This window comes from Thermobia domestica, chromosome 15, assembly GCF_964235325.1.
Source record: "Thermobia domestica chromosome 15, izTheDome1.hap1.1, whole genome shotgun sequence".
NCBI classification, from domain to species: domain Eukaryota; kingdom Metazoa; phylum Arthropoda; class Insecta; order Zygentoma; family Lepismatidae; genus Thermobia; species Thermobia domestica.
Window position 1 is genome coordinate 100815560 of NC_137468.1, and position 12311 is coordinate 100827870.

General features: G+C 35.6%; 1 protein-coding gene across 2 annotated transcripts in view; it reads left to right on the forward strand.

Moving 5' to 3' along the window:
- The window catches only part of LOC145671163 (WW domain-containing protein tag-325-like), a 561143-nt gene that overhangs the window by 430832 nt on the left and 118000 nt on the right, over positions 1 to 12311 (forward strand). For both annotated transcript variants that reach the window (XM_081739998.1, XM_081740000.1), the window contains exon 4: positions 123 to 311. In XM_081739998.1, coding sequence (XP_081596124.1) covers positions 123 to 311 — 189 coding nt within the window. The remainder of the gene's footprint in view (positions 1 to 122; positions 312 to 12311) is intronic.

The window sequence follows — 12311 nt, forward strand, 5'->3', positions numbered from 1 at the left end:
ATGTGCAACTATGTAGGAAGTAAATTGTCTGATAATACTGTTTTATCTGTTTGCATGCATGCATCCTTGTGAATAAATTTTGTCACGTTTTATTGAAAGGAAAATGTTGTTTCTACTTTCAGGAAACTTCGACTGATGGCAGCACAGACAAGCACAACTCTAGCGGACAGCAATCTGGCAGCTCGAGCCCTCTAGGGGAAACGGATGAAACTACGATCAACTACAACATTGATCTCCCACCGGGTTGGAGAGAAAGTTTTGATGAGAGCGTTGGACAGACGTGTTACATCAATGAAGAGACTGGTGCTAAGGTAAGGAAAATAAATAAATAAATAAATAAATAAATAAATGAAAATTTTAATAAAAGGTTGCCTTTTACGAGTTTTGTTGTTACACATTTTGCTAATCGCAGGAACTTCAATGAAGGAAGAAAGAAATAATAACAGGCAGATGAAAATCCATCATGATGGTGAAGAATATTTTTAAAATGAAAGAAGAAACAAGAACTAATTAAGAATTCATCTCTTCTGAAACGTTGACAACTTCGTGGATTTTTAATTTCCTGGACGTAAATGAAAAAAATGGATGAAAAATGAAAATGTGAGATTTCATTGTCAAATGTGTTTATAAAATACGCCTTTATGATTAATGATCATAAAAGTCTTCCCATTATACTTTTTTTCCCTTCAAATTATATATTTAACAAAAGATGAAATTTGGAGAGCATAGCAAAGGGTAGGAAAATTTTAACATCATGGTTATGGCCTATAAGCTAAAGAAAATGATGATATGAAAAGAATGGAAGAAAAAGTAAAGGAATATGGAACAATGTGGAAGCAAACTGAAGATCTGAGAATTTGGAGAAAACCCACATACACAAAATATTATCATCGTAGGTATTTTGCTATTTTGGTACACACTTCCTGCAAACTGAGAGAAGCTTCAATGCATCACGATTCTCAGTAGTTAATCTCTTTGTCTTGAAGTAGCAGTTCTATAATTTAATACATTCTCATTTGATCTTCCCCCTTTTTCCTGCGGATAACATTCATAAGACTTAAACGGCATAAAATCTAAAAATATAAGCACTAGATCTAAATTTTAAATGTTGTGCCGTTTAGGTCTATTGTCGCCAAATAATAATTTTTATGTCTTATGCCGTTTAGGCCTTGTGCCGCCAAATGAGTTTAGGTCTTCTGCCGTTTAGATCTTGTGCCGGCTTCTTACACCTCTGTCATGATGCAGTTTCTTCTTAAGAGGCCTCATCCCGGCGAAATTAAAATACCGCTAATTTTACAGTAGTTATGTGATATCTTCCAATAGATAAAAGAAAATCGAAATGTGGAACAAGAGGGCCCTAGACAAAATATCATTTTACATGAGATACCGTTATCACGACTCACTTATTTGCTTTCGTTTTCGAGCCATTTTGAAAATCGGCATTTATTTTCACGTTTCTAAACGGCTGAAAACGGATAGCCACTAGGTGACTTGTGATAAGAGCAGTGGCGTAGGGAAGGGGGCCCAGAGGGGCCGGGCCCCTCCCAAAGAGGTCCGACAATGTACTTTGGTACTTTGATGTTTGTAATTTTTTATATATTTTTATGTTTATATATTTTTTTGTTTGTAATTTTTCTATATGTACCTATAACAGCACTTGGGCTCCCTCCCCAAACACACATCCTGGCTACGCTACTGGATAACAGTACCTCATACAAATAATATTGTCTAGGGCACTCTTGTTCCACATTTCGATTATCTTTTATCTGTTGGAAGATATCACATAATCACTGTAAAATTAGCGGTACCAGTTCCTCTCCCTCTCCTCTTTTAAAATTACATACGTATAAAAGAGTTATTTTCTCCCTTGTAATTCGTAACACTTCCTAATTTATTTTTCGCTTGAGACAGCTATTTTTCTCAATTCTTCTACATACCCAGATTTCAAAAACAGCTAGTCTCTTTTCGTCGCTTTTGCGTATAGTATCAGTGTTATTATCCCGTAGAGTACAATACTTCACCCGATACATTCTAAGTCTTTTTGTTAACTCTTTATTCAACGATCTGACAAAATAAAATAGTTTGTGGCAACACAAATGAAATGAATATTTTAATTTATCATCCCACTGAGGCTAAAGGAGACGGACGATTTATTAATTAAAGTGAATGATTATCAACGAATTGGTGGAATAAGAACGTGAGAGAAAATGGGAAAACTTTAAAAAAAACTCACAAAGACATTGTTATTCATCACAAACTTACAAGGCCTGGGTTCGAACCAAGGAATCTTCTCAATAGGAGTTACGCGCTGTACTACCGTGCACTAAGCTATTTCTTGGGATTATTAAAGCAAAGCAAAATTATATTAAAACATTGGAATGGGTCTACAGTTTCTATTTTTACTTTGCATGTGTTTAGATGCGTAACATGTAGGCCTGTACATAAGCTACACACTACTCAAATTACCCATATTTTATTATTATATATTTTATGGAACCTATAAGAATGAAGTTGTCTCACTTTCCTTTTATCGATTGGATATATATGATTCGTTCTTCACTATAGAAAGATTTATATTACGTTATTTGAGGAACGTGCTAAACGGCATGGTGGCAGAAAAGTGAGGAAAAGGACGAAGGAGACGATATCAATGGACGATATTAATGGAGAGAAATCGTACGTGAAAATGAAGAAGTTAGCGGATCACTGTGGAGCATGGAGGCTTCTCAGTTGCAGCAAGTGACCTGACAATAATTGCAGAATATCCATGATGATAATGATTACAAAAAAAAGTACATTTCCCTTCCCCTCGAATGCTCCATGAAGTGTCCCAATATTTTGGTTTGGAAAAGAGACAAAAAGCATGAATCGTCCCGATGATTTGCTTTGGAATGGTTGCAGCCCTGTATACCTTTTGGTGCGTGAGTCCCGGCTCAGATCCCAGCTTTGTTGTGGCCAAGCATCGTGTGTGTGAGAATTCTCTTTCCACCATTTGATCCATTATCACAGTTTCCCTTAGGCTTAGCACATGCACCTAGAACTTTAAAAAAAAAAAAAAAAAAGTCTTCTGCTTTGGCTGAAAAGAGGGAATGCAACATATTTCGATTCTAAATCTTAGTTAGTAACTATCATTCAGTCTGTAAAAAAGAAAATTATCATGTTGTTTCTCTCATTTTTTACAGGATTTGTCTTTATTTCTCTACGTCGTGAATTTTGTCCCGATACCTTTCACGTTAACAATTGATCTCAGGGAAGGGAAGGAAGTTGAAACCAACATTAAGCTAGAAAGGGGAGGTGACGTGTGCAACAATACTAAGGCAATTAACTATAGAAAATGCGTTTTGCGCACCCCTGTAACAAATTATCACGTTAGACTATTTAATTGTTAATGAGCATTGCGTATATCAGGAAATGTGTACACGTACCGGAATGGAAATGGAATGTGTGGAAATACACACTGACTGGGTGATTGTTATCTGGCCTTCTTCAGTTGCTATGGTTACTGGATGCCAATTCATGTTGGTGACAGGAGTTTGGGTGGTAGTGAAGTTTCAAACGAAAAGAAGGATAATCCTTTACATAAAGCGGGCTTCTGTTTGATGTGTACTTTTAATGATTCAGTGCATTGATTTTATACCGTATTTCTTATTTGTAGATTTTGTCTCCTTTCATCAAATGTTTCCTGTGCAGAATAGTAGTTTCCGTAAAACGCAATACCAAACCGTGCCTTTCTTTACGCTCTTTAATAACTCAGGATTTGTATAACTTTTTATAGTGTATCTTGAAATATGTTAATCGTTTCAATGCTATTGGCAAAAAGATACATGTATGACACATTTGAAGAAAATGAAATGTGTCAATTTAACTTCTCACGATTATGCCCGTTAGGCTGAAGGAGACGATGATTAAAGCAACTGAATGATGATGGAAAAATTGATAGAATGAGAAAGTGGGAGGAAACGGGAGTACCCCGACAAAATCCATGGACACGATGTTGTCCACCACTAACTTGCTTGGCCGGGATCGAACCAAGGACCTCATGCACCAGAGGGAAACGCTGTATTACTGAGCTACCGTGCCCCCTCCACTTTTGGGTTGCTATATTGTACTGAAAGCAAGCTCGGAGATAAACGGCATTTGTATAATTTGGAATACAAATTTGGAATAGATGTTTGCATGGTTTTACCACCGTTACATCTAACACTTTATAACCACCTTGACTAACTACTATTAAACCATTATTACTAACCAAACCTATACAGCACAGACCTAAATGAAAATTAGTGATTATAGATTCACTGATATGTATTATATATAACACAATTTGTCAGTGTATTTTCGTTGTTATGCTCGTTATCGTCACACTGCAATCACAAATGTTGTGTGTGTACACTCCGCATAAATAAATAAATAAATAAATGGGATTGGGTGATTCATCCGCCATCTTTCACTACCATTCATAATTTTTATCAGTATATACCTAGGTATTAAAATGTTAGGTTAATATGTTTGTCTTCAAAGAAAAGTTTGTATGTTTATATCCAGTTCTTTCGACAATGAGATTTCGAAAACCGCAAGTGCTAGAAACGTGCCGTTTCCGCAGGTCCATTCAAAATTTTGTGTAGATTGTCCAGTTCTAATTGAATCTTTAAAAGGCGTGGCCGTTATTTCTTTATTACATATTTTAGGAGTACACTGGAAGTTCTGATTTTTTAAAAAAAAGTAAAACATCATATCCTATGAGTTATACATTCCAACATAGCACTGTTGTATACAGGGGTTGTATATTTCGCAGGCATGTGTTTCATGGCCAAATGATAATGAAATACGAAGGATAACCATTTATCCAGGCTAAGATGAATATTTATTGTTTGGAATGTTGTGCCCAATAAACACCATATGTATCAGTGACATAATTAATTGTGTGCTTATTACATATTGCATGCAAGAAGAAAGAAAACATTGATCACAAATGAATTAGAAACTCCAAGAGGAAGTTGATTCAATCTTGCAAACGGTGCGAGATATTGAAGAAATAATCGAAAAAATCTCCCCTTTATGGTACCCCTTGCCTATTTTTATCAAGACGTCTTTCACTTCTCTATAAAGGGACATATACATGTTGTGAGGAATGACAAGAAGATTTTTGCTCATATGTGAATGATGTGCTGTGTAGTTTTCAGCTAATTTTTACATTAAAATTACTATAATGCAAAATAATAATTTACAACAAAAGTCAGGGATGTAGGTGACTTAGACTTAGGCCTGCATCTGAAGATATAAAACCAAAATTAAGGTTAAGAAAGAAAGAAAATATAACAAAATCTTGAAGCCACACATCATAGTTTCACCACCCCTACTCTGCCTAGTCCAGCCAAAAGGATCACAATGTTTTGAGCCAACAATCATGACAGAAACGAAAGTAGCCAATTAGACGATGGCATAAACGAAAGTAGCCAATCAGACGTGCGCTCAGTGGTAGAGCGTTCACCTCTGGTGCTTGGGGTCCCGGGTTCGATCCCAGCCCCCGCCAAGTGAACTTTGTGGTGGACAAACACCGTGCTTGTGGGTTTTCTCGGGGTTCTTCCGTTTCCTCCCACTTTCTTCATTCCACCATTTCACTCATCTTTCATCATCACCGTCTCCTTTAGCCTAACCGGCATAGCCGTGGGACGTAAAACTCATCAAGTTCATCAAGTTCACAAACCGAATTTACGTACAACACTAAGCAATGTAACAGAAAGTGAATTCATCTGATAAGGTGGAAAGGAGAATACGAATTTCACTTTTCTAATGTATATTATAGATTGAATTTGCACTTTCTGTCCTTTCAATTAATCAATTTACCTACAGACGACATCGTGTCTGTGGGTTTCCTCTGAGTTCTTCTGTTTCCTCTCACAGTATCATTTCACGAGTTCTCATAATCATCCACTTTCATTAGTCATGTCTCCTTTAGTTTAAGGCAGTGGTTTTCAACATAATTCCTATCACGACCCCAATATTACCACAACCTCTTGCCTGTGACCCCCTTATAATTTCTGGTTTTAATAAGCTTGTATGGAATTCTTAATATACATATTGCGGAGATCTCACGATATCCATTTATTTCTATAATAGCGGAATCCATTTCTTATATATAGTGGATACAGTAACTTCCCTAAGAGCGAATGGATTAAAACCAAATTTGGTCAGTTCGTTCATATTGCAAATATCGAATCCGATCCGTCATATTGTTCCAAATTGAAGGCTGTTTGAAAAGTATAAAACTTCGTAACTCCCATAATTTTGGATCATATCATAAGAAAATAAAATGATTTCTAATTTTGGTTTTAAAAACTTGGACAGTTGTTAAAAAGGTTATTGAGTCTTTTAAATGACTTTATAATGCTCGTTACGAAGATTGAACCGGGCATTGCCGCACTAGTGAAATCACACCATGCTCAGGTATCTCATTAGCATTCAATTTTCATTGTATTTCAATATGCAGGTTTTGTCGTATTTGTATTTTTTCTGGCATTTCAATATGCAGTCAATATAGTTGTCATTAATTTCATATCGTACCTCTTTCATTTAAATTGATTTTTAAACAACTCCGCACATGTTGAAAATGTTTAGTACACTTATTTTTTGTTGTTCTTAACAGTATGTCTAAAAATAAAAACATACCTATCAGAACAAAATTCAAAATAATATTTAAAAATATTTTTCGGTATTAGATTCTAATTTTATTTCTCTCTTCTGCTTATCTTCGCGATCTCCATGGAACCCCCTTGCTACCCCCAGATTGAGAAACCCTGGTTTAAGGGCATAAGCGTAGGGTGTAAAAAAATAATAAATTTAATTTTTTTCATATAAATAAGTTGTGAACAATGTTTCTATATGAAACCGATTCGTGACCTAGCAGGTAGCATCATATCGAATTACAGATTCTGTATTGATGTGTACCATTTGGAAGATTGAAGTATAAGTTCATCGTAGCTAAATCACAATAACAAATATTATTTTCATTTCTGTGTGGAGTCTTCTTTTGTTTTAGCGATTTTCAGGGGAAGATTTGTATCATATTATGTATATTTTATTTATTTGTTACCAGGTAAGCCGGAAGGTTATTTTACAATAAAATTATTAACAGTAAAGAATTGGAAGAAGTTTAGAGGTTGTGGCGGAACTACCAAGGGGCCGGGGGGACTTAGGCCCCCAGTTTTTGAGTGACAAAACTAACGTACGCTATTATTTATACAGTTTTGAAAGTTTATAGTAAACTCATGATATACCTATCATAGTCTGGGTTCTTGCTGCCCCCCAGTTTTTACCTTCTAGATCCGCCTCTGATTAGAGGAAAGTGTATTTCTCTGGCGTATATATTAAGGGTATATTCCTAGTATTCACCTGGTGAGATTGTGGAAAACCCGGGAAAACATCTGGCCAGGATGATAAAATATTCGAAAAATAAAATAAACGAAATGTTTTAGTTTGACGTACCATTGTTCTTGCTTTCTTTCTTTTTTCTTTTTTCTTTCTTTTTCTTTATTTTTTTTCTTTTTCTCTCTTTTTTCTTTCTTTCTTTTTCTCTTTTTTCTTTATTTTTTCTTTCTTTTCTTTTTCTTTTTACTTTCTTTTTTCTTTTTTCTTTCTTTTTCTTTCTTTCTTTCTTTTTCTTTCTTTCTTTCTTTTTTCTTTTTTCTTTCTTTTTTCTTTCTTTCTTTCTTTCTTCTTTATTTATGTATTTATTGTACTTAATTCTGGAGTATTGCCGGCAGCTATGGTCTTAAGCTCGTCACGTGTGAGGGATAAGATCCCTCGGCGAGTACATAATTCGGGGAATGGGAAAAGAAGAAAGCGGCCTGGGACCTGCATGTTAGGGTATCATTCCGACGTTTGCCTGGTATGAACGAGGAAAATCCTAGGAAAACCTTACTGAGGGTGGCTAGCCTGAAAAAAGCTGTTACACCTCTTCGACCGAGTGTCCCCACTGGGAATCGCATCCGGGACCACTCCCATGGTTATTCCCAGTAGGCTTAAGGAGATGGGTAATTAATGATGTGTGAGAATGGAAGAATAGATGCAGTAAAGATAATGAGAAGAAAAGGAGAAATCTGAGAAAATGTACGGACATAATATTGTTCATCACAAACTCAGGGAACAAACGAAAGACCCTTTTCACCTGAGACGAGCGCTTTGTCACTGCATGCATGTAGGATTAAAATAAATGTACTGCTGCCATACGTAAGTACATAAACTCCACAATAACCAGTATATTATTTTTTATATACAACGACTTGTTTTTCCGAAAGAAAAAGGAAAGGGCACAAGCTATACAAATTCGTGATTATGGAACTCGATCAATCAGTCTAATATAACTCCATCTGTGATAACAGTCAATTTTGAGGAGAAATGAAGTAGAATGAGTAGATCATTGTTAAAAAGAAACAAAAAAAATCATTGAAACTTTTCTGCAATAACATATCGTTGCTGGTCTTAGAAGGAATGTTGAGCGATGTAACTCGGAATGGTGCCAACAGATGGAGCAAATGGCTCTCTAACGATTATACTTTATAGTACATGTACTCCTGTTTTTATTTTATATTTTTGCATTACGAACATCCTCTTTCCAGACAGCCAGTATCATTAAGAGCAGTATGTTAATCCCCCCCCCCATGGTTCTCTGTTTTGCACAAATCTTATGCAATTACTGGATTTTTACTGCAGAGTAAAAATATTACAAGCGGCCAAATGGCTTTGTTAGTTAGCTTATGTGTAATCTGAACATCAGCTCTTGTCATTCATTGTCATTTGGCATTTTTTTTTTTAAAAGACTATCTTATAATCATCATGATAATTACTGTGTATTTATTGGCTTGTTATTCGCGCCCAAATTAAAATGAATCCATACACTATGCTTCTCCGCCAATCTCTCTTCTGTCAGGACGTCTTTATCATTTACCAACTAGAATCTTTTCCCTCCCTTTCTATTTCTTCCACCACGCATTCTACTATATTCCTTAGAATATGTATTCTTCTCTAAAACTGCTCTATTATTCGCTCCACCCAACCTGACAGGCGATCAAAACAAATTTTTTTGCCCCATTTTACTCTCTCTTAAGGTCTGATAAACGTAAATATTGGTGTTCCTCTTGCCACCATTAATATATTTAAACATGTACACTCATGTCCAAAATTATTTTCGCATCTCTATAAATATGTTGTAGGAATATAATTTGATAACAAATTCGCCCGGTATTTCTTATAATGTTAGAATGTGTATAATCGGCAAAGACATGTATGTGGCAAATTTCATGTCAAAAGAGCAGTAAATAAGAACAATAAAACGAAAATAAAACTTTCTTGTCCATTCAGCAAAATTTTGTTTTTCTAATTTTCGTATTTTTATTTTTTTCTTATGAAATTTACCACAAATATACATTTTCCGATTATACACATAGTATCAGTATTAAAAGTACTCTGCAAAATCATTATCAAATTATATTCTTACAAGAAGACAGTTATAGATATGCGACAATCATTTTGGACATGAGTGTACAAGGAATTAATTATAACTTTCATAATATCGCACACATATATTTGAACGCTTTGTTATATTGATCTGTGTTAGTGAGATAGGCAATACATGTTTCAGTATTATTGTAAATTTAATAAACATTAGTTACTTATTTGGTAGTTGGGGTGTGTGAGATGGTATTGGAATGGCAAGCGATGAAATGGTTGGGAATTGAAAGAGTACTTATGGTATTCATACAATAATTTTATTTAATAATGTGGAACTCAAAAGCAAATACAATCTGTATGGATGGAATATCAGAGCACGTCCCTATTAACCGTAAATAATAATCAATAGACCCTACTTCTTTCGAAAACTACAATTAAATGTAATTATTGTTAATAGTATTGTGGATAAAAGAAATTACAATCCCTTCGTAGCAGTATCAAATGCGAGCGAATAAGAGTAGAAATTTAGATTTTTTTATAGGATACTATATCCTTAAAAAAAATGGTAAAGTCCGTAATTTGCTTTCCTTTTTTGTAATGTCATAGAGAGGGAGAGAGTACGGGAGTTTGTTTTGATTAGTGGATAGTAACTTCCCTTTTTTTAAATTGTCTCTTTCTTATTGTTTCCATACTTGCTAATTACATTTCCGATTCATTAAACTATTTGTCTTCATTTTCCTTCATGGGGGCACGGCGACAGTGATATAGCGCTTACCTCTGGTGCCTGGGGTCTCGTGTTCGATCTGCGACCAAGTAAGTTTGTGGTGGACAACGTCGCGTGCGTGGGTTTTCTCGGAGTGGTCATGTTTCCTCCCACTTTCTCATTCCACCAATTCTTCCATCATCATTCACTTGACTTAATCATCGTCTCTCAGCCCAAAGTGTCATAACGTGGGACGTTAATTTGAAATATTTCATTTTCATTTTTTATTCTTCATAACATTTCAATAATCACTACCTCTTTTTAACCGATTTTTGATAATGTTCATGTTCGTGTATGAACTGTAAAGTATGAAATTTCTCACAAAACATCTGATAACTCTTTGTCGTGGATCTTCGTATCTTTGGTATTAAGTTGCAGTAATTGTCAGGATGCAACACGATACATGGCCCTATCATAGACACCAGTGATGATAAAGGACACTTGAGTCACGACTTCTGCCCGAGTCATCCGAGACTGGATCTCGCTTCTAAAACCCGATGATCCGGAGAGACCCAGCGACCCAAACAGATCTAATGTCCTGGAAGCAGACAAAATATTCCCTGTAAGGATTAGTGCAGAATTTTATATTGCTTTATCTGTCCAGTATTCGGGCTCGATTATTCACGTGTTTTCTAATTTCTTAATCAAAAGTACCATGTTTTGACTATCTCAAATATAATGTCATGTTGACTAGTCTCCCCATGCTGAAAATAACGCAGCGCTTATGAACACAGACTATACAAAAAGTTTTAACAAAAAGAATCTGGGTTCATTGGTATCTCTTACATCTAGATGACAAATTTTACAGGTTCATTCGATTAAATTTGAAGATACCTCATAAGAAAAAAACATATTGCTTTTCATTTTTGTGACTTACGCGTTTATAGTCTGATATATCTTGTAATTTTCTTTCAGTGCAATACATTGATACATATAGACACACATAACAGAGAAAGAAAAGTATAGATTTATTTTTGAGGAGAGAGAGAGGGGGGAGAGAATAATGTTGTTAGAATTGCATTAGTGGCTTCATACATCTTCTTCATGTAGGTCTATATGATGATGATTCGTCATCTCTGAGTCATACGGAGTCAATCCGTGCTACCTGGTCACGGTTCTGTCCCGATCACTGGAACTGGTGGGTTATGAGTTACAAAATTTGTGACCTGTTCCTTCACTGAGGGTACAGAAATGTATTGTGTCATAGGAATACTTTGCGTAGCTTCCCAAAGTTATTATATTTATAAGGATAAAAGAATACTATCCCTTTCCCATTGTCTGATCCAAAGCTTAGCTCAGATAACTCTGCTAACAAACATACAGCCTAAGCAGCCAATCTAGAGTTAAACAATTAACAAGGTCGAAAACAACAATGGAAAGAAGTCGACCATGCTTTATATTTACATCTCGATATTCGCCTGGTGAAACTGAGGAAAAGCCTGTCCAAGTGAGCAGCCACCGGAGTTCGATTGCGAAGCGAGAACACTAACCACTAGCTTATGCTCTCTTGCTTGCATTAAAACATTTGTTCTACTTGGAATTGAACCAATTATCCATCAAAAGCTCTCCCCGCTGCATCCATGACTAGCACGCTGCTTTTGTGAATGGGTTCGATTTTCGGTGTAAGAGCCTTGAAATTTGAGCTCAAATTCCAGCTTAAACTATAGGTACACGTCTCATATAGCCTTTTAGTAGTATAAAACAGCCTTTTAGTAGTATAAAACAAAAAAAAAAAAAACTGCTAAACTTCAACAAATAAACACCAAACATAAACGTGCTAAATGCTTAGTTACACTGGAATAGCTCGCTAACTTAATTTACAATGAAAGTTTTCGGCATGTTGTTGATTGATTTTATGCAGTTGAAAAATTTCACTGCGCTGGAAAATATATTATCTTAATATAGTCTTTATTTTATTTCATTTTACATTTCTTGGGGCCGCGGTGGTTCAATGGTAGAGCGTTTACCTCTGGTGCACGGGGTCCTTGGTTCGATCCTATCTTGCGCCAAATAAGCTTTGTGGTGGACAAACACCGTGTTCATGGATTTTCTCAGGGTTCTGTTTTCTCTCACTTTATTCATTCCACCTTGCCGTCAC